Here is a 27,165-nt window from a genome sequence, read left to right as displayed (position 1 = left end):
CAAGTAAATGGCCAGGACTAGATTATTTAATAATGTTTTTAAAACTACCTATTCTGAGGATTTTGTGTCATGTGGTCTAGATAAAATTCAATAATTTACTAATATATAGGTAGATTTTAGAGGCTTTAGAAAAGGAAATATTTTTACCAGTACTTACATGATTCTGAGTGGTGAATGGTAATTTTAATTAGATTTTCCCACAGAGTTACCTGTATACAGGTTTTTCTTCTGTTCTTCAGGATGAAGGCACAGTTTTAGCATCACAATTAAAATGGAATTATAAACAGAACTTGGCTACTTTGACTCAGCAAATCTTTTGGATGTATCCTCTTAAGACATTTTAGCCTAGGTTTTATAGTAAGGCAGTCAGGCTAGTGGTGATGGAATTCCAGTTGAAGTGAAGGAAGTCCAGTTGAGCTGTTTCAAATCCTAAATGATGATGCTGTCAAAGTGCTGCACTCAATATGCCAGCAAACTTGGAAAACTCAGCAGTTGCCACAGGACTGGAAAAGGTCAGTTTTCATTCCAGTCCCAAAGAAAGGCAATGCCAAAGAACGCTCAAACTACTGCACAACTGCACTCATCTCACACACTAGTAACTTCACTTCGGTTCAGTTCAGTCGCTCAGTTGTGTCCAACTTTCCACGACTCCATGAACCACAGCATGCCAGGCCTCCCTGTCCATCACCAACTCCCGGAGTTCACCGAAACTCATGCCCATCGAGTCAGTCATGCCATCCAACCATCTCATCCTCTGTCGTCCCCTTCATCTCCTGCCCTCAATCCTTCCCAGCATCAGGGTCTTTTCCAATGAGTCAACTCTTCACATGAAGTCGCCAAAGTATTGGAGTTTCAGCTTTAGCACCAGTCCTTCCAATGAACACCCAGGACTGATCTCCTTCAGAATGGACTGGTTGGATCTCCTTGCAGTCCAAGGGACTCTCAAGAGTCTTCTCCAACACCACAGTTCAAAAGCATCAATTATTCGGCACTCAGCTTTCTTCACAGTCCAACTCTCACATCCATACAGGACTACTGGAAAAACCATAGCCTTGATTAGATGGACCTTTGTTGGCAAAGTAACGTCTCTGCTTTTGAATACATTATCTAGGTTGGTCATAACTTTCCTTCCAAGGAGTAAGTGTCTTTTAATTTCATGGCTGCAATCACCATCTGCAGTGATTTTGGAGCCCAAAAAAATAAAGTCTGCCACTGTTTCCACTGTTTCCCCATCTATTTGCCATGAAGTGATGGGACCAGATGCCATGATCTTCGTTTTCTGAATGTAGAGTTTTTAAGCCAACTTTTTCACTCTCCTCTTTCACTTTCATCAGGAGGCTTTTTAGTTCCTCTTCACTTTCTGCCATCAGAGTGGTGTTATCTGCATATCTGAGATTATTGCTATTTCTCCCAGCAATCTTGATTCCAGCTTGTGCTTCTTCCAGCCCAGCATTTCTCATGATGTACTATGCATATAAGTTAAATAAGCAGGGTGACAATATACAGCCTTGACATACTCCTTTTCCTATTTGGAACCAGTCTGTTGTTCCATGCCCAGTTCTAACTGTTGCTTCCTGATTGGCACACACTAGTAAAGTAATGCTCAAAATTCTCCAAGCCAGACTTCAACAGTATGTGAACCATGAACTTCCAGATGTTCAAGCTGGTTTTAGAAAAGGCAGAGGAACCAGAGATAAAATTGCCAACATCCACTGGATCATTGAAAAAGCAAGAGAGTTCCAGAAAAACATCTACTTCTGCTCTATTGACTATGCCAAACCCATTGACTGTGTGGATCACAATAAACTGTGGAAAATTCTTAAAGAGATGGGGATACCATACCACCTTACCTGCATCTTGAGAAATGTGTATGCAGGTCAGGAAGCAACAGTTAGAACTGGACATGGAACAACAGACTGGTTCAAAGTCGGGAAAGGAGTATGTCAAGGCTATATATTGTCACCCTGCTTATTTAACTTATATGCAGAGTACATCATGAGAAATGCTGGACTGGGTGAAGCACAAGCTGGAATCAAGATTGCCGGGAGAAATAGCAATAACCTCTGATATGCAGATGACACCACTCATGGCAGAAATTAAAGAAGAACTAAAGAACCTCTTGATGGAAGTGAAAGAGGAGAGTGAAAAAGTTGGCTTAAAAACTCAACATTCAGAAAATGAAGAGCATGGCATCTGGTCCCATCACTTCATGGCAAATAGATGGGGAAACTGTGGAAGCAGTGACAGACTTTATTTTTTTGGGCTCCAAAATCACTGCAGATGGTGACTGCAGCCGTGAAATTAAAAGATGCTTACTCCCTGGAAGGAAAGTTATGACCAAACTAGACAGCATATTAAAGCAGAGACACACTTTGCCAACAAAGGTCTGTCTAGTCAAGGCTATGGTTTTTCCAGTAGTCCTGTATGGATGTGAGAGTTGGACTATAAAGAAAGCTGAGCACCGAAGAATTGATGCTTTTGAACTGTGGTGTTGCAGAAGACTCTTGAGAGTCCCTTGGACTGCAGGAAGATCCAACCAGTCCATCCTAAAGGAAATCAGTCCTAAATATTCATTGGAAGGACTGATGCTGAATCTCAAATTCCAGTACTTTGGCTACCTGATGTGAAGAACTGACCCGTTTGAAAAGACCCTGATGCTGGGAACGATTGAAGATGGAAGGAGAAGGGGACGACAAAGGATGAGATGGTTGGGTGGCATCACCTACTCAATGGACATGAGTTTGAGTAACTTCCGGGAGTTGGTGATTGACAGGGAGGCCTGGCATGCTGCAGTCCATGGGGTCACAAAGAGTCAGACATGACTGAGCAAAGTGACTGAACTGAACTGAGTCAGGCAAGACCCAAGATATTTAGTAACAATAGTTAAAATGTTCACATTTGCAAATTGTTTAGTTTTTAAAAGAGATTAATATAAAGAAGGGTAAGTTTCCTACCACTATCGCTGGCATTTAGTTGCAATGTCCTATTCTTACCTGAGTGGAAAGCTTGGAGTTCGAGCCTATTTATACAGCTCTGCTGAGCAGCAGTTACTGACACCCACAGTTAGGTGAGTAAAACATGTTTCTAGTACTTCGTTTCCCACAATTTTGGGATGTGGTCTTTAAAATCTGAACATGTGATGGGAATGTGTCTTCCATGTGAACATTACTGTCACGTGTAGCATGGTGGGGAAGAGGCTGACAACTCCTACTGTCTATTATATAGCAAATACCTATGAAGCTAGACTACTAGAAAGTGTGTTTCCCCCACCCCCATCTTGTGTTGTTTTTTAAACTGTTTTGGCTTTTAAAATATGTCTACTATTTATCATATAACTGTATTTGAAAGTGAAAGTCACTCAGTTGTGTCTGACTCTCTGCAACCCCATGGACTATACAGTCCATGGAATTCTCCAGGCCAGAATACTGGAGTGGGTAGCCTTTCCCTTCTCCATGGGATCTTCCCAACCCAGGGATCAAACCCCTGGTTTCCTGCATTGCAGGCAGATTCTTTACCAGCTGAGCCACAAGGGAAGCCCAAGAATACTGGAAGGGTAGCCTATCCCTTCTCCAGCAGGAGTTTGGTCCCTAGTAAATAATCCATGGAAAATTTGTAGAAGTAACTATAGCTGATTTAGTCCACTGAATCCGTCCATCGTATATATGTGTTTTCCCTTGATGGATTTCTCTAATATTGGTTTAGGGAAACTTTTAGTCACTTCATTAAAAAATCAGTTTCTCTAATAAAGATAATAAAGAATAAGTAAGTTATATATTTCCTTGTCTCTACTTCTATTAATTCCTTACTTTAGTAATATGTTCTCTTTTTTCTCTTGTTTTGCGAGGAAAAAAATCCACCCTTTATGAGATTGAATGATCATTTCATTTCTTCTGGATTTGTGTCTTAAAAAGTTACAGTCCAAAATCAATTCTTGTTATAAAGAGAAATCTTTAATAGCTAAATATTATTCCAAGCCAATTAATGGACTTGAAAGCTTTCCACTAAAATCACTGAGCAATTAATTATCAGTCAGTTAAAAAGTGCTGAAATCAACATAGGCAATAGGAAGGAGAGTAAATGCGGGCCATTATTAATAGCAACAAAATGTTGCTAGTTTGAGGTGGTGGTGGTTTAGTCACTAAGTCGTGTCTGATTGTGAGCGACCCTGTGGCCTGTAGCCTGCCAGGCTCCTCTGTTCATGGAAATCTCCAGGCAAGCGTACTGGAGTGGGTTGCTTTTTCCTTCTTCAGGGGACCTTCCTGACTCAGGGACTGAACCTGCATCTCTGGGGTCTCCTGCACTGCAGGCAGATTCTTTATGGACTGATCCACCAGGGAAGCTCTAGTGAGGTAGTTGTTTTTCAATGCTAATATTTTTAGAGCAGTTTTCAAGCTTATGGAAAAACTGAGCAGAAAGTACAAGGAGTTCCATATCCCTCTGCCCAGCTTCTCCTATTATTAATCTTGCAGTAGTGTGGTACATGTTACAACTGATGAACCAATACTATACATTATTAACTAAAGTCTATAGTTTACATTAGAGTTCACTCTCTGTTGTATAGTTCTATGGGTTTTGACAAAATGCATAATGTCATGTATCCATTATCATGGTATTGAACAGTGTAGAGGTTTCACTGCCCCTCAAATCCCCTACGCTCTACCTATTCATTACTCCTCCACTCCCCCTCTGAAACCCCTGGGAACTGCTGATCTTTTAATAATCTCTAGTTCTCCTTTCTCTGGAATGTAACATATTTAAAGTTACACAGTATGTAGCATTTTCAAATTGATCTCACTTAGCAATATGTGCTTGCTGTGCTGTGCTTAGTAGCTCAGTCATGTCCAACTCTCTGAGACTCCATGGACAGTAGTCCACCAGGGTCTTCTGTCCATGGGGATTCTCCAGGAAAGAATACTGGAGTCGGTAGGCTAGCCCTCCTCCAGGAGAACTTCCCAATCCAGAAATTGAACCGGGGTTTCCTGCATTATAGGTGGATTCTTTACCAGCTGAGCTACCTGGGAAGCCTGTTTAAGTTTCCTTAAACCTGTCTTTTCAGGGCTTGAAAACTCATTTCTTTTTAGCACTGAACAGTATTCCAGTGTATGGAGGTAGACACTTTGTTTATCCATTCCTACTGAAGGACACCTTGATTACTTCTAATTTTTGGCAATTATGAATAAACATTATTTGTAGGTTTCTGTGTGGATGTATTTTCAACTCTCTTTGAGTAAACTTGGAATGCAGTTGCTGGATCCTGTGATGGGTATATTTAGCTTTGTAAGAAACTTATAAACTGTTGTCTAAAGTGGTTGTATCATTTTGCATTCCCATCAGTGATGAATGGGCATTCCTGTTGCTCTACATCCTCACCAGAATTTGGTGTTGTCAGTGTTTTGGATTCTAGCCATTTTTAACAGGTATAGCAGTATCATATTGTTGTTTCAATTTGCAATTCTCTAATGACAAATGATGTTGAATGTCTTTTCATATGAATGCTTATTTGCCATCTGATAATCTTCTTTGATGGGCTTCCCTGGTGGCTCAGATGGTAAAGAATCTGCATGCAGTGAAGGAGACCTAGGTTTGATCCCCAGATCGGGAAGACCCCTGAAGAAAGAAATGGCAACCCACTCCGGTATCCTTGCCTGGAGAATCCCATGGGCAGAATCTTCTTTGATGAGGTGTTCAGATCTTTTGCCCAGTTTTTAATTGGGCTATTTCTTTATCTTTTACCTCTTAGGCCTATGACTGCTAAGTCGCTTCAGTCGTGTCCGACTCTGTGCGACCCCGTGGACTGCAGCCTACCAGGCTCCTCCATCCATGGGCCTATGACACTGGGTCTAATAAACAACTGTTGAGTGGCTGAAGAAAAACCATTAAATATTACTGAACACTGCAAATAACAAAACTCTCCAGTTTATTATCTGTAGATGCAATATCATTCTTTTGCTATTGGATGTTTTTTCTCCTTCAAGTTTTACCATCCTTTCAGAAGATACAAATTTATGATGTTGGTTTTCTTAAGAGTAAATATGAAAAGTCCTCATTTACAGTAAACTGAATGTAAAGTACATTTGTGGGTGTTGTATTTTAAAGCTAACATTTTATTATATCAAAATTGATTGATAACCATGCCATATATTTTATGTTTGTAATGTTTTACGTTTCTCACAAGTGCTTCGATTTTTCCAGGGAAAAATTTTTATCTGTTCCACTTATGTCTATCTTGATTTTAATGTTTATAAAAATTTGGTCTTAAAGTAAAATTAGCCTCACATTAACAAATTCTTATTTGTTGTCTCTCTTCTGACATGAGAGACTACTCAGGGCAAACAAAGATGATGGAGAAATGTTTGATGTGCAAGAAAATGTCTAGAACCCCTGGTCTGAACGATTGTCATGCTGTGATTTCAGGGTGTGAGCACCTCTGGAAGTGAGGTTAACAAGGTTCTCTCCAAGACCTTGTGTGGAAAGAGTGGAGAGGAGGAAACCAACACTCTGTGAACATGAGCCTCAAATCCCCGATATCTGCTCCTCGGTTTGAGAGCAAAGGCAGCCATATTTCAGCTAGAAATGGAAGCTGTTTTCTAGTCAGGCACACTCCTCATCCCAGAAGGGTCTGCCACATCAAAGGTGAGGTAATTCAGAGTCCTAGAATGTATCTCTCTCTTCTACATTCGGACTACTTGATGATTCTAGTGGGTAAACATGGGGGTGTTATTCAAAATACTGAACCACTGGTGAGGCACAGGCACTGACTGTTGGGACCAGAGGCCAGCACCGGAGCTAGGGCAGAAGAGGCCTGCAGATAACTCCTGTGCAGGCACGTACCCCTGGATTACTTGTTGATAGGAAAGGGACCTGGAGAGGTGCCAAAGGGGCCACTCAGGAAGCTCAGGGCAGCAACTGACCCAGTGGTATGAAAGCATCTCAATTTTTGACGACGTGTACAGTCATGATAACGTCTGCATGTTAAATACCAGCCTGGAGAACCATGCATGTCATTCACTCTTTCATTTTCTCTCAATCCTTTCTTTTTTCTCCTCTCCCTCCCTTTCCCCCTTTCCTTCCTCTCTCCACCTTTCCCTCTCTTTCTTCATCATTTTGAAAATTTAGTTTCAGTCACACCATATACTCCTAAAAATTTTTGCCTATTCCTGTAGTTTCTATTTTTTTTTTTTTAATTCTGCAGTAAATGTTGGAATCCCTTCACAGGTAAGTCCTTGGCCATTTTCTCTTTATAGTCTATACCATAATCCTAGTCAAATTTACTAATTCCCACTGCAAAACATTATCCAGAAGCTTCTTGTGCAATTTCTTGGGAAACAAAGCAGCCATCTATTACTGTCTCTCATAATTCACTTATTAACAGAGCTGTGTCCTGCACACGTACGCTTCCTAAGCTGCCCAGTTTTATATAACACAGCATTGATACTAAAAAGAGGGCCTGGATATAATTCAATATTTGAGCCAAGAGCAAATAGCTATTATAGGAGAATGAATGAACCCAGAAGGCTCTGAGGAAGGAAGTTCCTTTTTTTCCAGGTTTTCCTTCCCCTCCTTCCCACACAACTTACCTTGTCCTGCCTCCTGTTCCTCACTCTAATGACTCTCTTCTGCCAGCACAGAAGAGCCAATGTATGTCTTTTATGGGGCCTTGTTAAGTTCTGGATGCTTTCAGAAATCTAAATCTGATATTCCTGAAGAGGGCTAACATAGTCCCTCTTAGTCATTATTAAGACATGGGAAATGAGAGGTCTGTCTGGGATAGCAGCAAATCTACTCCACTTAACTCCCAGACCAAAGATCAAAGATGTGGGCCTTGGTTCTCAAAGCTGACAAGATGGCAGGACATTTTAAGAAGGGATGTGTTGCAAACCTAATTTGATATACTGACTTTTAAAGATTGTCCACCCAGCACTGGTTCATAAAATCTGAAGTCTGACATCTTTACATACATTTTATAATATCTGGTTGGAAAACGGCTGGGCATTCAAAGAAAACCTGCCAAAAACCTAATCTGGTGGTTTGTTCTTCTTATCCGTACTCACTTAGGTTTGAATAACATTCCAATCTGTAATGTGAATGATGATGAGAACTCATTCAGAACATTGTGGGGTGTTGGCCAGTCCCACCACTCACAGAAAGATGAGATACCATATGCCAGATGCAGCTACCCACCCAGTGCTGTGGCCACGGAGAGCCCTGTCTCGCCAGCCCTTAATGGGGTCAAAGTGCCCCCACGGCCTGATTCTGGTGAGTCCCTCTCAATTCATGAAATCTTTCCTGAGGCTTCCTGCCAACTATCAGGAGGGAAAATATCTATATAATTGCTCACATAGCTGCAGTCATTTTTAAACAGTCATGAAATTTTCCCACTGTGAAATAGTTATTCATTATAAAAATTTCCACTCACCTAATCTCAATTCAGTTCAATACTGTTAATAAATATGATTTTAAAATATGATTATTATTAATTGTGCCCAAGCCAAATTTGGCATGGTTCTAGTCTCTAAGCCCTACAAAAGTAGCTGAAAAAGACCAAAAACGAATGCTAGCCAACACTGGTAGAGAAACTACTCCAGACCAAAACTGAGTCAGGGAAATGCAGTAAGGATGGAATGACATGTTTACCTTTTCCTCACTGGATGGTCACTCCTTAAAGTCAGGGCCCAGTTTTACTGTTCTCCCGGGTCTTGGAACAGGACCTGATCTTTAGCAAACATTTAATTCAATTAATTCATGCTTATTAAGTTAAATTTAAAATGATTACTCAAAACTACAGCATGATGACTGTAGTTAGTAATACTATATCATATATTTGAAAGTTAACACAGTAGATTTTTAAATTTCTCATTACAAGAAAAAACATGGAACAATTGGTGATGGATGTTAACTAAACTGATAATCAGTTTACAATATACATATATTAAATCATTATGTCATACAAGGAGTTCTAGATGGTAGAAAGTATATCCAGTACTTTTCCCTCTGCCCTTTATAATTACAAACTATTACTAACACTTTCAGGGCACATGAAAATTTTTTTGGTATAATGTGGTAAAACACATCTATCTTCTAAAAGGTAACAGTAAGAGGAATAGATTCTATTCTAGAGTCTTCACATGAGTTATTTCATCCTTTTGACCAGTAATTAAGAATTAAAACCCACTTATTCCACCATCTTTCTAGTGTCCCTTCTTATATTGTAGAACCTAGAAACCTATAAATTACTTTTGCAAGAGTCCCTTGATGAGAATGAGGAGTTGCCATCTGGTAAGACTTATACCCTCAATAAACTGGAAAATTCTGAAAGAGATGGGAATACCAGACCACCTGACCTGCCTCTTGAGAAATCTGTATGCAGGCCAGGAAACAACAGTTAGAACTGGACATGGAACAACAGACTGGTTCCAAATAGGAAAAGGAGTACGTCAAGGCTGTATATTGTCACCCTGCTTATTTAACTTCTATGCAGAGTACATCATGAGAAACGCTGGACTGGAAGAAACATAAGCTGGAATCAAGATTGCCAGGAGAAATATCAATAACCTCAGATATGCAGATGACACCACCCTTATGGCAGAACGTGAAGAGGAACTAAAAAGCCTCCTGATGAAAGTGAAAGAGGAGAGTGAAAGAGTTGGCTTAAAGCTCAACATTCAGAAAACAAAGATAATGGCATCCGGTCCCATCACTCCATGGGAAATAGATGGGGAAACAGTGGAAACAGTGTCAGACTTTATTTTTTGGGGGCTCCAAAATCACTGCAGATGGGGATTGCAGCCATGAAATTAAAAGACGCTTGCTCCTTGGAAGGAAAGCTATGAGCAACCTAGATAGCATATTCAAAAGCAGAGACATTACTTTGCCGACTAAGGTCCGTCTAGTCAAGTCTATGGTTTTTCCAGTAGTCACGTATGGATGTGAGAGTTGGACTGTGAAGAAGGCTGAGCACCAAAGAATTGATGCTTTTGAAGTGTGGTGTTGGAGAAGACTCTTGAGAGTCCCTTGGACTGCAAGGAGATCCAACCAGTCCATTCTGAAGGAGATCAGCCCTGGGTGTTCTTTGGAAGGACTGATGCTAAAGCTGAAACTCCAGTACTTTGGCCACCTCATGAGAAGAGTTGACTCATTAGAAAAGACTTTGATGCTGGGAGGGATTGGGGGCAGGAGGAGAAGGGGACCAAGGATGAGATGGCTGGATGGCATCACTGACTCGATGGACGTGAGTTTGAGTGAACTCCGGGAGTTGGTGATGGACAGAGGCCTGGCGTGCTGCGATTCATGGGGTCAGAGAGTCAGACACGACTGAGTGACTGAACTGAACTGAACTGAAGACTTATACTGCAGACGTAGGGCTAGTCATCTTTTTGGCTGCTGTTTGCTATCAAGTGTGGCTGGAGACATGGAGTTTTCCTAAGACAGCATCTCAGTGTTCAGATACTGGATTTATGAGTGTTAAAAGGCAAAGTCAGCAGATGTGGTGATCTTCTGATTGCAACAGTGATCCAATGCCTAAGATTTAGCCTCATGGACATTGTGACAGCAATTGACATGGCCATGGCCTCCCAAGTCTCCTTCCTCCAATTGTGATAAAGGCTGTGCCAGCATAGGTGGGTCAGGCACATGGTGTTGTTCTTGAAATGATTTGTGAAGATCAAGACAGAGTTCACTCTCACCTTCCCCCACTATGTCCATAAGTCTATTCTCTACTAGCATTGACATATATACACTATCATGTGTAAAATAGATAGTGAGAAGTTGCTATATAACACAGGGAACCCAGCCTGGTGCTTTGTGATGACCTAGAGGGGTGGGGAGAGGGGAGGGGAGGGAGGCTCAACAGGAAGGGGATATACATATATAATAATTTATATATATATTATAATAATGTATATATATTAATGACAATTCATGCTGTTGTGACTATACAGGGGATATATATATTTATATAAAAGGGGATATATATAATTTTTATATATGTAATAATTTATATACATATGACAGTTCACATTGTTGTACAGCAGAAACCAACACAACATTGTAAAGCAATTTTCCACCAATTAAGAAAAATCTATATAAAAAGAGTTCACTGCTCCAACTCTTCTAATGATATTACAAAGAGCTAAATTCTATGTATTATTTACATTTTTGCTTAAAATAGATGAGAAGTTTCTGTTTCCCACAAGTGGACACTAAGCAGAATCACTACCCATAACTTCCTTCTCATTATTTGGAGAGAGGTAACTTTATATTTAGAAATAAAAAAATCTTTCCTCAGCTAGAACTAATGAATTGTTACTACTGTGTATATGCATAAAATCTTTTCAGCTTTTAAAAAATTGTTTTGTTAACTATGGCTTCAGTAAAAAAAAAAAACAGCATCACACAGAATGTATCTTTAAATGAATGCAAAGGGAAATTAAGCAAATACTTAAGTGTAATTTAATTAGATGGCTATGTGAAATTGGCAGGGTTGCAAGACAGATGAAGTACATAGAATAAAGAATGTAATTATAACTCAACACATCTCTTTTTGTCTACAGGGCAAAGAGTACACATGTAATCTCTTTAGTTAGAGAAAGTGACAGTCATATGGACAGAAAACATGTCTTATACTGAAATACATACTTTTTAAGAACCAGTTTACCCACATCAAGGAAGTTCTTGTAGTATTTATCACTTTTTCATGGGTCTAGAATTTGTTTTATAAATATACTTTTATTATGTTGTTGACAATTCTACCTCCAGGTTTTCTAGTATTTATAAACAGATCCCTGGGTTGACTTTAATTGAAATTCAGATGTACTCTCATTCATTTCAGCAAGTGATGGATGTATCATGTGGTAGAAATTATTTTTCAGTTTGATCTAAATAAATATATTTTTCCTGTCATTTCAGAGCCCTGTCGAAAAGTCAAGGAGTGCTTCAAAACCTCCAGTGATAATCCCTTAGTAATTAAAAAGGTAAAGAAACAACTATTTATAGCTACCTATTTGGTTTTGACTTCTATCATTTCCTCTCCTTTTCTTCACATATCTTTCTGGAAAAGAGTTTTTCACAATATTTTTTTCTACAGCTTTAAGTATAATTAACATGATATAAAATGCACATTTTTAAAGAGTTCAGCTTGAGGAATTTTGACATACATATTCACAAACTGAAATCAAGAAAATAAAAACTCCCCGAAGTTTTCTCATGACCCTGGCCTTCCCACAGGCAAACATTTATCTGCTGTCACTAAAGATTATCATGCATTTTTTAGGATTTTAGGTAAATGAATTTACAGTGATCTTTTAAAAAATCTGGTTTCTTTAACTCAGCATGTTTAAGACTCATCTTGTTATATGTATCATTCCTTTTTATATTGCTGAGTAGTATTCAATTAAATTGGTATCTCACAATTTTTTAATATGTTCACCTGTTGATGGACTTATGTTGTTTCCAGTTTTTAACAAAGCTGATATGAACATTGTGTACAAATCTTTGTATGGATATATATTTTCTTTTCTCTTGGGTACATAAGTAGGAGTGGAATGACTGGGTCTCACAGTAGTGTGTGTGTTAGTCATTCAGTCGTGTCTGACTCTGCAACCTCATGGACTGTAGTCTGCCAGGCTCCTCTGTCGACAGGATTCTCCAGGCAAGAATACTGGAGTGGATTGCCATTTCCTCCTCCAGAGGATCTTCCCAACCCAGGGATCAAACCTGGGTCTCCTGCATTGCAGGCAGATTCTTTACTGTCTGAACCACCAGGGAGGCCAGGTCTTACAGCAAATGTGTTTAAATTTTTAAGAAACTGCCAAAGTTTCCAAAGTGGTTGTAGGATTTTACATTCTCACCAGTTATATATAATGGTTTCCTTTCCTGCATATCCTGTTAAAACTTCAGTTCAGTTCAGTTCAGTTCAGTCGCTCAGTCATGTCCAACTCTTTGCAACCCCATGAATCGCAGCACACCAGGCCTCCCTGTCCCTCACCAACTCCCGGAGTTCACTCAGATTCATGTCCATCGAGTCAGTGATGCCATCCAGCCATCTCATCCTCGGTCGTCCCCTTCTCCTCCTGCCCCCAATCCCTCCCAGCATCAGAGTCTTTTCCAATGAGTCAACTCTTCGCGTGAGGTGGCCGAAGTACTGGAGTTTCAGCTTTAGCATCATTCCTTCCAAAGAAATCCCAGGGCTGATCTCCTTTAGAATGGACTGGTTGGATCTCCTTGCAGTCCAAGGGACTTAATATGACCAATATTTTTATGTGGCCAATCTAGTGGGTGTGCAACGGTATCTCAGTGTGGTCTTGATTTTCATTTGTCCAATGACATGTTTTCATGTTCTTACTTGCCATCCATGTATTTTTTTAATGTAAAGTATATGTTCAAATATTTTGTCAGTTTTTTTTAACTGGGGTGTTGGTTTCTTTATCATGAAGTTTTAAACATTTGTTATATATTCTAGATAATTTTTTTGTCACACATACAATTAGCAAATATTTTCTTCCAATTGAGGCTTACTTTTTTTTTTTTTGGTAATAGTGTCTTTTGAATAATCAAAATGTGCAATTTTTATAAATCCCAAATTGAAAATCTTTCTCCTATGGTTTCAAATTCACATGCTGTTTATGTTTCTTGTGCCTTACCGCAATGGCTAACCTCTAGTACAATGTTGAATTAAAGTGAGGACAGCAGACATTCTTGCCTAGTACCTAATCACAGGGGGAAAACATTCAGACTTTTCCCACTGTGGTATTAGTTTACTTCATCCAGAGGTGCCCTTTACATGGCTGAAGAAGTTTCTATTTCTAGCGTTCTGAGAGTTTTTTCCAGAAATGGAGATAGGATTTTGCCAAATGCTTTTTCGGCATCTGTTTGAAACGATCATGTGATTTTTCTTTTTTAGTCTGTTAATAATGAATTGCATTGGTTAACCAAATGTTAAACTAGACTGCATTGCTGCGAGAAAACTCCACTTGATTATGATGTATTATTCTTTTTATATATTTAATTTCATAAAACAGTGTTTAGCATTTTTGTGTCTATGTAAGGGATATTTGTAGTTTACTGGTAATGAATGTCTTTCCTAGTTTTGGTAAATGGCTTCATAAAATCAGTTGGAAACTCTTTTTTAATAGGTTAGGCAATTTTATGTATAATTAGTATTATTATTTTTTTAAACTTAGAATTCTTCAGTGAAACCATCTGAACCTGGAGTTTCCTTTAAATCAAGATTTTGGTTATGTTTTTCAAAAAATGTGTCCATTTCATCTAAGTTGTTGAATTTACTGATGAGTCATTCATAAAATATTCTTTAAATTATTATATAATCTGCAGATGTTCTGTCTCTCAATTCTTGATATTGGTATATAACTTGTCTTTTTTTCCTGATGCTCCTAGTTAGAGGTTTATTAGTTTTATTGATTCTTAAAGAATCAGCTTTTCATTTCATTGATGATCTCTATTTTTTGTTTCTATTTCACTGACCTTGATTCATGTCTTTATATAAGGTGAAAACTTATGTGTTGAATTGAGACATTTTCCCTTTCTAATATAGGCATCAGTTCAGTTCAGTTGCTCAGTCGTGTCTGACTCTGCGACCCCATGAATCGCAGCACGCCAGGCCTCCCTGTCCATCACCAACTCCCGGAGTTCACTCAGACTCACATCCATCGAGTCCGTGATGCCATCCAGCCATCTCATCCTCGGTCGTCCCCTTCTCCTCCTGCCCCCAATCCCTCCCAGCATCAGAGTCTTCCTATAATTTTTCTACAACACTGCTTTGGCTGCATCCTCCAAATTTTACTTGCTGAGGTTTCCTTTTCATTCTGCTCAACATACTACCTACTTTCTTTTAAACCTCTTGTCTCATGGGTTACTTAAAATTACATTAATTTCCAAATATTTGGGGATTTTAAAGTTATATTTATGTGACTGATTTCCAATTTAACTCCATTATGGTCAGAGAACATCCTTTACTTTGAAACTTTTTATTTATTGAGATGTTATATGCCCAACCTTGATAAATTTTGCCCAACCTTGATAAATTTTCCATATGTCTATAAAAAGAAGGTTCACGTTGGTTCTTGGGAGAGTGCTATATAAATATTAGGTCAAGTTGGTTAATAATGTCATTCAAGTCTTCGATAACCTTACTGATTTTCTTTTTTCCATCACATTATGGTTTTCATTTTTTAAATTTACTTCTTAACTGGAGTATAATTCCTTTACAATGTTATTTTCTGCTGTAAAACATGAATCAGCTATAATATCCTCACCCTCTTAACCCTTCCTCCCATCAAGCCCCTCACTTCCCCCCACACACAATCCCACCCTCCTAGGTTGTCTTTTTCTATCAGTTATTGCTTTTTTCCCTGGGTCCTGGTGCGCACTAGACCTTGTATGTACCCTCCAAGAATAGATTTTCTGTTTCCTCCAGTCCTGTGGAATTTTTGCAATCAAATACCACTGGCCTTCCAAGCCAGATTCTCTGGAGCCTTCTCCTACTGTTGCCAGACCACCAGGCTGGGAATACTGACGTGGGGCTCAGGACTTTCACTCCTGTGGGAGAACTTCCATGGTATAATTATTTTTCAGTTTGTGGATCATCCACCTTGTGGATATGAGATTTGATTTTATCACACATGTCCCTCCTACTGTCTTGTTGCGGTTTCTTCTTTATCTTTGTGTACAGGGTATTTTTTGGGGTATACCCTTTCTTTTTTTTTTTTTTTTGATGGTTGTTTGGCAGTTATGATTCTGGTGTTTTTGTAAGAAGGAGCCATCTTGATGACAAGTCCTTTTTCTAATTCACATTATAATTTCTTCTTTGACTAATGATTTAATTATTAGACATTATGTATGAAAAATCATTTGTAGGAATCTGAAGATTATGATAAATGCACTTTCTTCCAGAGAATTGGTGTTTGCTTCTGTAGGAACCCTGAGGCCCTACCAGCCTCAACCAATTTACCCAAGTTCAAGCCTTGATCTAACGCTATATTTCTTCAAGGATTTTGCATTTCTAGGTCACCTTGACCTTGAGGGTGTATACCTTTGTTGGCCTTTATTTGGGTCCTGTCTTTCAGGAACTTTAAGACTGTCAAAAGGAAAGTTTTCATTTTCTGGAGTTAGACAATGATCTCAGGGAAAAAATGGCTACTGTACACCCTACACCTCAAGTGTCTCATTTCTATTTTATTTTTTGACCCATTAATTCCTAAGTTATTCATGCCTCAACAGTTTAAACTTAAAAAATATTTTAATCTACCATTTTAGCTGTGTTCAGTGCAGGGTTGAACATAAATATATACATGCACATACACACATATATATATTATGTAAATATGTGTGTGTATATATACATACATACATACATATATAAATATAATGTTTCTATTCCCCTAAACAAGAAGTCTGCGTAATAAACCTTAACAGAAGAGTGCATATACAATATGTATATACAATATAGCTGTATTTTCTCTTGTGTTTTTTACTTGCTCAATCATGTCCAACTCTTTTGTGACCCCATGGACTGTAGCCAACCAGGTTCCTCTGTCCATGGGATTCCCAGGCAAGAATACTGGAATGGGTTGCCATTTCCTTCTTCAAGGGATCTTCCCAACTCAGGGATCAAACCCATGTCTCCTGCTTGGCAGACAGATTCTTTACCACTGAGCCACCTGGGAAGCCCTTACTTTCATTAAACATCAACAACTGAATACTGCTCTAGAGATTGTAATCACTGCAGTCCCTAGCTGACACATTCAGCTACCAGCTTCTGTGTACCTTTATGTATTGCTCACTTCTGAAGATGAAAAAGCCTCTCTTGGAATAGACAATACAGTTTTTTAAAAAAACTGCAAACAATATATTCACGTCCCAGAACAAAAAAAATAGCATTTCTATTTCCTTTTCCACCTAACCGAGGGAAATAACTGAGTTTACTCCTCCAATTCTCTAGCTCTCAGCTGTCATTTAGCAGAGCCAGGAAGCACTGGTTCATACCATGTAGTTTCTTCACAGAGAGCATAAAAACTCTTGGCTGACTTTTTCCAGTCATAAAAGAACAATCTCAATAGAAAATCTCGTGTCGTGAGTTGGCTGTTACCAGAAGCAGCAAGATAAATGATGGTTGCATATTAAACATTACAGAATTAGCTTTTAAACCAAAGGTTTAAAATGGTTTTATAAAAAGTAAATAACATATCACTAATTTGTTCCATCTTCAAATGTAAATATTTGATAACGAGCTTTTTAAGGGAGGATTAAAACTAACCTCTTCTTACTTTCATGTATGTGTCTCAGTTACAACATTTCTCATTCATTTTACATTCAATTTTCATAGACAATATAAGTGGATGCAGATGCATACTGATTATATTATACCTATGCTTTAGGATGAAATGAAGGTAAAAAATCCACCATTGACTCCAAAGCCATGTTCTATTGCTAGTTCTTCTTCTTCAGAGGTGACGAGTACCAAGACTGCCATCAAAGAGAACACCATCTGCATACCAAACTATCTGGATCAGGAAATCAAAGTAAGAGGCAGGTTTATTAAATCCATAACTTGGGAACACCATGAATATACAAGAAAATCACATCACTAGCATCCTTAAAACTCTTTAATGGTTCCCATTGACAACTGAATTGAGTTAAAACTACTCAGCCTGAAATCCAAGGTCGGCTCTTGTTTTTTTACTTGCAGATTTCTTCCTGGGACACACTCCTAAATCATGGCACAGAGAAGTGGAGGCCAAAAAGGGAGTAAGAGCTTCACTAGATAGAGAAAAGAGAGTTGAGTTTGGGGATGCTGAAGTGGCTGGAATTTGCAAATTAAGATACTGAAGAAGTACCTGTGCAAAGAATGAGCTTCAGAAATCTGTACAAGATTGCCTGAGTCTTTAGCCCAATACAGACTGCACCTGCATAGGATGGGAGTCTGAGACATGGCAGAAGAGAGCTAATGGGAGGGAACGTGCTGCTTAAAGATACTGGAGTTGTGATCTGCTAGACTGGAGAGACCTTGCTCAACACACCAAGGATACAGCTGAGACACCAGAAAGGTCACACCTTAGAAAAAGAATAGGGGGCTCTGGCCCACATTTGTGGCTAATCTAGATCTACACTCTCAAATCCTAAAATCAAATTTCAGTAGATCAAACTCACCCACTTTATTTATCACCACTTATTATAACTGCTTTCCAGAATAAAAATGAAGAGAAAGCAGGGTTCTGAGGAAGACATCTATTTTCTTTCACTGAAATGATTAATTACATTCTTTCAGAGCTGATCAGTAAATGACCTATGAGTTAGAAGAAGCCAGGGGTGACATCCAATCACTATATTGATGACAAAACCGTGAGAGGCAGAGTGGCCTGGAGAATACCACAGGGCTATTCTTCTACTTTTGCCATTTCCATTGATTTGCCATGAAATTACAAACAAATATAACTTGTTTTCTTCTAGGATAAGGCATCAAGGACAGGAATCTTAATAAAAAAGCAAAGCTGAATACAGGACAGCGGATTTTTCTGCCCTTTAAATTCTGTATTTCCAGCACCTAAATCAATGATAGACACAAATATTGATATCTGTTGAATTAATAGTATTTTAATAAAAGTTTTCAGGCAGAAAGTCTAGGAAAAAAATGTTTCAGTAGCTCAAGCAAGAATTGATGGTTTACACTGTCAATCAAGGCTGTGGGGATAAAGAGAAATGGAGATTTGAGACACATTTACAAGAAAGAATTTACTGAACTTGTTTGGCAGTGTGACATAGAAAAGGACAAGGGAGTCATCTAGGGTGAATCCCAGGGTCTTTCTTAGACATATATTCAAAGTATGCAGGTGCCATCCACTGAGATGGGGAACCAGAAGGGACAGCAAGTTTGGAGCAGGTTTTATAAAGAAAAAGATGGGTGGAGTTTTAGGTATTTGGGGTTCAAATTACCTATAGTATGTCTATGGTTGCAGATGGACTGAAGTTCAGGACACAGGTTTAAATTTCAGGTATGTCTAAATTCCAAAAGCAGATACAATTTAGGGTAAATCTGGAAACATTACATATGCTTAATATTTTGAACTTTTTATAGTCCATTTTTATTATTTCCTCTATCACCAACACAGCAGTTAGCTTCCAAATGAAAAAGAGGTCAATGAAGGATTCTGATTGACTAAAGAGAATTATATTCCTATCCGATTGGGCCAATCACTGTGTTCTGGGGCCTGAGGAACAATGATGAATCCAGCTAGGTTCACTCACTAGAGAGAGGAGCAAAACTGATGGGGCAGTTCTGTGACCAGAGAATCCCATGGTGCAGTAGTAAAGGGTCAGTTCCCAAAGAGAAGAAAAGTGAATCACTCCTCCATAAGATGTTGGTCCTGAACAGACAAAACAAGAGAAAACTGCATGGCTTAACCTAAACTATTGCAGTTGACCCTTGAACAATATGAGGTTGAACTGCATGGGTCCACTTATACATGGATTTTTTTCAGTAGTAAATACGACAGTGCTACATGATCCATGGTTGGTTGCATCTATGGATGTGGAATTTAGAATATGGAGGAGCCACCTATAGAGGGCTGACTCTAAGTTAGAGCTGGATTTTTGACTGCCTGGAGGGTTGGCAGTAGACTAACCTTGCCTTGCTCAAGAGTCAACTGTATTTGTACTGAAGATGTTTTTTTTCCTATTTGAAATCTGGCTTCCAAGTTAAAATCCCAATTGACTTTAATACTGTGTACAGAGTGACATTTGGGAAGACAAGATTGTGGAGAGAGTAAAGGAAACCTTATACACTTTGCTCACTATGTAACCCTAATATTCTCTGTCAGATTCTGGAAAAGCTCTGTAACAGTTTACACACTGATTCTCTGGCAGAAGTTCTTCAGTGGCTGCTCCATGCAAGTCCAAAAGGTGAGATTATGTATTTGTGAACACTGAGCTCAATTTATGGCCAGAAACTAGGAAATGTGCCAAAGTCTGAAGTTTTCTACCTTGGATTTGCAAAGACAATGCTGCAATTTTATTTCCCTAGTGTTCAGCATCAGAGTCCTGTATATGCAACTGCACACAAGCTGGTCATGCCCCAAACTGAACTTCTGTGGGTGACGTGAAACACTTGTGTCCAGAGCTGGTTTGTGCTTCTCCCCCAGGCCCATGCACCTAGGCTCTCCCTGAGCATATCTCTGGCCTGCTGGGAGCCCTCAACACAGCCTGTTTCTCCTCTTCAATGTGGATGGCAGGAGCACAGCCTTTCAAGTTCCAGATTCTAACACCTCTGCCAGTTCCTCACCAAAACCATCAAGTCAGTCATCTCCCAGCCTCCTTTAGGCTCTTTCTGGCCTGTTCCATGAAAAATATATGCCAGTCCCAAGTGGGATAACCATAAATAACACAGAGCAGCTATCCTCAAACCTAGCCAGTCATCTGACTGATTGAGGCAAAACTTCTGAGGTGGGTGGGGACTGAGAATATGCATTTCTAACAAGTTCCCAAGTGATACTGATAAGCCTGGTCCGGGGAGCACCCTTTGAAAATCAGTGTAGTAATCAGAGTTAGGAGATACCCATGTGTTAGGGACAGATTAATAATTTTAAATGGAATTAGAGGCATTTGGAATACCTTACCTCAGGAATTCAAGATTACTTGGCAGGCAACTGAGAAGTATTTGGGGGTAAGGAGTTTTTACGGTTTTTTTTTTTTCCTTTTTAAGAATATAACTTTTAAAAATTTATACAAATAATGAGTGCTTACTGTTGGGCAAAAAAAAAAAAAGGTGAGCCAGACCAAAAAAAAGAAGAAAAATAAAATTATCACAGACACCATTTTAGTAATGCTTTGATGTGTATCTTTTCAGAGATGCTTATAACTATTATTTAAAATATTAGTTTTAATTTTCATGAGCTCATCCTGTACTTAGTATTTTTTATAGGTATCTTTGTTTTTATCTGGCAGTGGCCTGTAAGGCTGGATTCTGTACTCAGTATTTAAAATCTATTCCACTGCCACTCAGGGACAAGTACCCCCATTAAGTTAACTATTCTGAGTAGTCTGTTATATCACAGGTGGAGAGAAACTAGGTTGATGTAAAACACCTTTTCTTTTTTTTTTTTTTTTTAATTTTATTTTTTTTTATTTTTTTAAAATTTTAAAATCTTTAATTCTTACATGTGTTCCCAAACATGAACCCCCCTCCCACCTCCCTCCCCATAACATCTCAGTGGGTCATCCCCATGCACCAACCCCAAGCATGCTGTATCCTGCGTCAGACATAGACTGGCGATTCAATTCTTACATGATAGTATACATGATAGAATGCCATTCTCCCAAATCATCCCACCCTCTCCCTAAAACACCTTTTCTACACAAACCTTAACTCACACAAAGGTGCCTACCCAGAAAACAGGCTACCTTGGAGTGCTGGGTAAAAGAACTAATCCTGTGTTTCTAGCCAACGTGATAAGTATAACATTCATGACCCCTCTCTTTTTTAAATCAGAAAAGGAGTGGGTCTCAGCTTTGATTCATGCTGAACTGGCTGAGATAAACTTGTTAACTCGTCTCAGAAGAAACACCTCAGATGAACCAGCAGCAGAGACTGGGAGGCCACCCAAAGTCAAGTCACCCTCAAATTCATCAGCAAAATCAAAGGTGCTAACCAGTTCTAGGGAAGGACATCAACAGAGGAGGTAATCAGGCTTGATGGCCAGTTACGGGGCATGTGGTTCATACAGACTTTAAATTCCCTTTTGGTTATCTTTCAAAACACTAAAATTGCTGAAGTTTTAATATCCTCCTTATTCAGTAAATGACAACAATGTACTTGTTTTTTCATATTACATTTATGAAAATGAAAGAAATCATTCTAAATTCTACTATTTAGAGCATGTTGGCAGAGGCCATGTCTTCCTTACTCAACAATCTATCTTTTTGAGAAAAGTTCCCTTTCCACTCAGACGAGCCACCCAGAAATCTAAGAAAATGTAGTAGTTCTCAGTTTACTGAAAACAGAAGTAATAAAGAAAACCAAAACTTCATTGTTACTGTATACATTGCAAGAATGCATATCACAGAGGTATCACTTTTTCTTTCTGTCTAGAACAATGCAGGATTAAAATATATTGCTTAAACTAATTTCCCCTGACATATGCCTGGGGGCTACCAGAGGGAAAAATAACTATTTAGGGAACTAGGAATTATTACAGGGAACTTTTCTCAAGCCTTATAATTTTAATGACAGAAGAAAATACATATTTATGTGTAACATCATAGTGAAAGAATGTGGTAAGAAGTTATTTAAGCTGGGAGAGAAAATAATTTTGCTTTAAAAGCAAAAGTTGGGTAAATCTTAAATTTGGGGAAAATAAATATTCAAAACAAGTAATATGTCTCTTTAAAAAGCACTAAGATGGAGGAGAATTTTACATTGGAGACTGGGAGATGGGTAGAGAAATTGACCCTTAGTGAGTAATATCTGATGTACTGTTCATATGTTTACTCCAAGTCAGAAGAATTTTTCATCAGAAAGTACATTTAATGCTATCTGCATCAAAAAACAGAGATGTTTATTTAAGAAACATACATTTCTTAGCTTGATGATGATGGTTCAGTCTATAGAAAATATTTGTATCTGTGAATTTCATTTTGTTTCTCCAATTGATTTAGAGTGTCAAGTCAAGGATCTGAAGAAAATAACGAAGTACTGAAAGGTTAAGTACAGTTTGTGATAATTACTGAATTGATATAAGGAAACCAGTGAGTATCTAATTAGTTGGGAGACACAGGTATTATGGATCTATGGTTTTAAAGGGAGTATAATGCAATAGTGATTTACAGCTACTCTTAAGGGACAGCATCTGCTGAATTTCTCGTAGAGGTAAATCTGACCTGTTTTTGACTTTGTTTTGAAAGGCAAAGTGCCTCATCACACTATTTGAGAAGCAAGACAGCAGGAACTCAGTTTGGTCATTTCAATCCAGTGACTGGAGAAGACCTGCACTGACCTAACAAAAAAAAACAGTGATATCAGTTTGGGTTTTTCACAGCTTAACTGTCATTGAACTAAATGATCTTCACTTGAAACAAAGTCAGCCAGAGAAAACAGTAACATTTTGGCAACCAGCCACAACATGTGCCTGAGACACAGCTTGAATACAGTAGCAGCAGAGCAGCAGCTTTGTGTCCCTGTCAGAAGCCCAGCTCCAGCCTGGAGTCAGGACCAAGACATATCAAGAACTGTGGAAAGCCCTAGTTTGGTCCCAAACAGCCCAATCGAAATATCCCTGTGGGTTCCGCCAACTCCTAGCTTTAAAACAAACATAGCAACAGTGACTACAGAGCAGCCGCTATGAAGCATGTCTACAAGCCTCAAATTGTCTTACAAGAAGTCCCTCTTACATCAGGAATGATACAACAATCTATTAAGAGATCCAAGAGGTCACTCTAGACCCCAGCAGTTTCTGTTGGGGTTAATCAAACCCCCAAAAAAGTGCTATTTGCTAATATGAGGCAATAATAAGTATAGTTTAGAAATTAGAAAACATTTGCTTACTCTGACACTCCAAGGATGGTCTATTGTATCTGACTCTTCCTAACAAATTCTTTACCCTAGGACCATAAAATCCTGACAGTGATGACTTCTATTATTCATGTCTTATGTGTAGGTCTCAAATATATTTTACCGTGTCTAGATACTTATATACAACCCCCCAAATCATACCCCTTAAAGTCTTTGGTATAGGTATTCAGTTCAGTTGCTCAGTCATGTCTGATTCTTTGCAACCCCATGAACTGCAGTATGCCAGGCCTCCCTGTCCATCACCAAATCCCGGAGTTTACCCGAGATCATGTCCATTGATGGTGATGCCATCCAACCATCTCTTCCTATGTTGTCCCCTTCTCCTCTTGCCTTCAATCTTTCCCAGCATCATGGTCTTTTCAAATAAGTCAGCTTTTCACATCAGGTGGCCAAAGTATTGGAGTTTCAGCTTCAGTACTTCCAATGAATATTTAGGAGTGATTTCCTCTAGGATGGACTGGTGGATCTCCCTGCAGTCCAAGGGACTCTCATGAGTCTTCTCCAGCACCACAGTTCAAAAGCATCAATTCTTTGGTGCTCAGCTTTCTTTATAGTCCAACTCTCACATCCATACATGACCACTGGAAAAACCACAGCCTTGACTAGACGGACCTTTGTTGACAAAGTAATGTCTCTGCTTTTTAATAAGCTGTTTAGGTTGGTCCTAACTTTTCTTCCAAGGAGTAAACGTCTTTTAATTTCATGGCTGCAATCACCATCTGCAGTGATTTTGGAGCTCCCCAAAATAACGTCAGCCACTATTTCCACCACTGTTTCCGCATCTATTTGCCATGAAGTGATGGGTCCAGATGCCATGACCTTAGTTTTCTGAATGTTGAGTTTTAAGCCAACTTTTTCACTCTCCTCTTTCACTTTCATCAAGAGGCTCTTTAATTCTTCTTCACTGTCTGCCATAAGGGTGGTGTCATCTGCATATCTGAGGTTATTGATATTTCTCCCAGCAATCTTGATTCCAGCTTGTGCTTCATCTAGTCCAGCGTTTCTCATGATGTACTCCGCATATAAGTTAAGTAAGCAAGGTGACAATATACGGCCTTGACGTACTCCTTTCCCGATCTGGTATTCAGTGTCTCCTCAAACCCTCCTTTCTACTTGGATGTAGGCCTTGGGAAGGCCTTATCAGTGCAGTTGTTTTAACCTGCTTGTCTGCTTTGTCTTTTTGTCTGTCAGGACTGTAGATACTTCACCTTTCTCTCACTGGCCCCATCCTTTGCCCATCACCAGCTCTAAATGGTTCCTACCAAAATAATGTTTGATTCTAACTGAAAGAACATATCCTGCATGTTGTAGTACAAAAAGCTCATTAAAGATGAGCAGGTGGTAATAAAGATGAGAATAAATAATTTTATGAAATTTGGGTATATCTGAATCACCTAAACTTCATTTTTTTTTTGTATGTCATTTGCTACTAAGATATGACAGAAGTTACTATATTTGGATGTCTCAATTATGGTCTTATTGAGACTTTTTCTATTTCAGAGGGCAAGCCTCCATTGTTTATAAGAAGAAATCAGACGAAAATACCTGTTGCAGAATATTTCAGCAAGCCAAAATCTCTTCCCAGGCCTAAAACTCAGGAGAGCACATTAACAAAGCCAGTGTCAGCAAGGAGTATACAACAAGGATACAATCCCTCTGCCCAAAGAGCATTTTATCCTATAACATACCAAAGGTAGAAATGTTAGACTGGGCTAAACCTTTCAGAAACACAAGTTTCACTTTGTTATGACATCAATTATGAAAAACACATTTTTGGTATGGAGGAATCAACAGCTCCTCTATATGGTGGTACATGTAAATCTCATAGCAACTGTATATAAAGCTACTAATATTAGTGGAAAAATTTCTATTTGTAGTTAATTAGTACCTTGTGTAAAAGATGTTTGTTTATATACTACATTTCTAGTCTTGGGCTACTATTAATATTAATACATAAGCATTGGACTCTGATACTAGAAAAATCATCCATAATCAGAATTTAGGCAATTTCAATTCAACACTACCCCAAACTCTGATAGAAAATCAACAATAATAAACAAACTGAATTTTAACATCTGAGCTACTTCTTGCAATGTACTGTGTTCAATAATATAGGACTATTGAAAAAACCATTTGTTAAACAAATGTCATAAGTTAGGAATAATTTTTCTTTTATGAGGAGGTGAGCCTTTTTCTAATAGTCCAACTTACGAGTCAGAAAGGAATTACTGCTGCTAGTTCCTTTCTATTCACTGCTAATTGTGAATGATATTAACAACGTTTCCCAATGTTGAACTTTTGGTATTTTTAAAATAAACCACTCTAGGGCCATGCTGACCTGCCTCTTGAGAAATCTATATGCAGGTCAGGAAGCAATAGTCAGAACTGGACATGGAACAACTGACTGGTTCCAAATAGGAAAAGGAGTACGTCAAGGCTGTGTATTGTCACCCTGCTTATTTAACTTCTATGCAGAGTACATCATGAGAAACACTGGGCTGGAAGAAGCACAAGCTGGAATCAAGACTGCTGGGAGAAATATCAGTAACCTCAGACATGCAGATGACACCATCCTTATGGCAGAAAGTGAAGAAGAACTAAAGAGCCTCTTGATGAAAGTGAAAGGCGAGTTGAAAAAGTTGGCTTAAAACTCAACATTCAGAAAACTAAGATCATGGCATCTGGACCCATCACTTCATGGCAAACAGATGGGGAACTAGTGGTGGAAATAGTGGCTGACTTTATTTTGGGGGGCTCCAAAATCACTGCAGATGGAGATTGTGGCCATGAAATTAAAAGACACTTACTCCTTGGAAGGAAAGTTATGACCAACCTAGACAGCATATTCAAAACCAGAGACATTACTTTGTCAACGAAGGTCCGTCTTGTCAAGGCTATGGTTTTTCCAGTGGTCATGTATGGATGTGAGAGTTGGACTATAAAGAAAGCTGAGCACCGAAGAATTGATGCTTTTGAACTGTGGTATTGGAGCAGACTCTTGAGAGTCCCTTGGACTGCAAGGAGATCCAACCAGTCCATCCTAAAGGAGATCAGTCCTGAGTGTTCACTGGAAGGAATGATGTTGAAGCTGAAACTCCAATACTTTGGCCACCTGATGTGAAGAGCTGACTCATTTGAAAAGATCCTGATGCTGGGAAAGATTGAGGGCAGGAGGAGAAGGGGATGACAGAGGATTAGATGGTTGGATGGAATCACTAATTCAATGGACATGATCTTGGGTAAATTCCGGGAGTTGGTGATGGACAGGGAGGCCTGGCGTGCTGCAGTTCATGGGGTCGCAGAGAGTCAGACATGACTGAGTGACTGAACTGAACTGAAGGCCATGCTATATTCTTCTTCCAGTGTATTGCTGAATTCTACCTAGCAATTAGCCAATCTTTTGTTTAGAATGTTTGCTGTGATAGTCAAAACAAAAAATATTCTTATAAATTTTGTGTGTGTGCATGCATGCATACAATACTAACACATACCACACTTACTGTGTGTCAGGAATCATTCTAAACACTTCAGTTATAGTAACTTACTTAATTTTCACAGTAACTATTTGAGGTAGCTATTATTGATATCCT

General features: G+C 38.9%; 1 protein-coding gene across 1 annotated transcript; it reads left to right on the top strand.

Annotated features, from left to right (window-relative positions):
• The first annotated feature begins 6,506 nt into the window (after positions 1-6,506).
• C7H4orf17 (chromosome 7 C4orf17 homolog) lies at positions 6,507-25,272 on the top strand. Its single transcript, XM_068975752.1, has 8 exons — positions 6,507-6,633; positions 8,056-8,256; positions 11,905-11,969; positions 17,391-17,534; positions 19,830-19,911; positions 21,497-21,686; positions 22,663-22,706; positions 25,076-25,272. The coding sequence occupies exons 1-8, from the start codon at positions 6,507-6,509 to the stop codon at positions 25,270-25,272; spliced, it is 1,050 nt and encodes a 349-aa protein (XP_068831853.1).
• The last annotated feature ends 1,893 nt before the right edge of the window (positions 25,273-27,165 follow it).

This window comes from Capricornis sumatraensis, chromosome 7, assembly GCF_032405125.1.
Source record: "Capricornis sumatraensis isolate serow.1 chromosome 7, serow.2, whole genome shotgun sequence".
In the NCBI taxonomy this organism is placed as follows: Eukaryota; Metazoa; Chordata; class Mammalia; order Artiodactyla; family Bovidae; genus Capricornis; species Capricornis sumatraensis.
Note: the sequence above shows the minus strand (reverse complement) of the source record. Positions and strands in the feature narration are given on the sequence as shown.

Coding starts and splice junctions, on each gene's coding strand:
- C7H4orf17 (XM_068975752.1), top strand. CDS start 6,507: ATGAGCCTCAAATCCCCGATATCTGCTCCTCGGTTTGAGAGCAAAGGC. Junction 11,970..17,390: donor ATCCCTTAGTAATTAAAAAG/GTAAAGAAACAA, acceptor CCTATGCTTTAG/GATGAAATGAAGGTAAAAAA. Junction 17,535..19,829: donor ATCTGGATCAGGAAATCAAA/GTAAGAGGCAGG, acceptor ATTCTCTGTCAG/ATTCTGGAAAAGCTCTGTAA.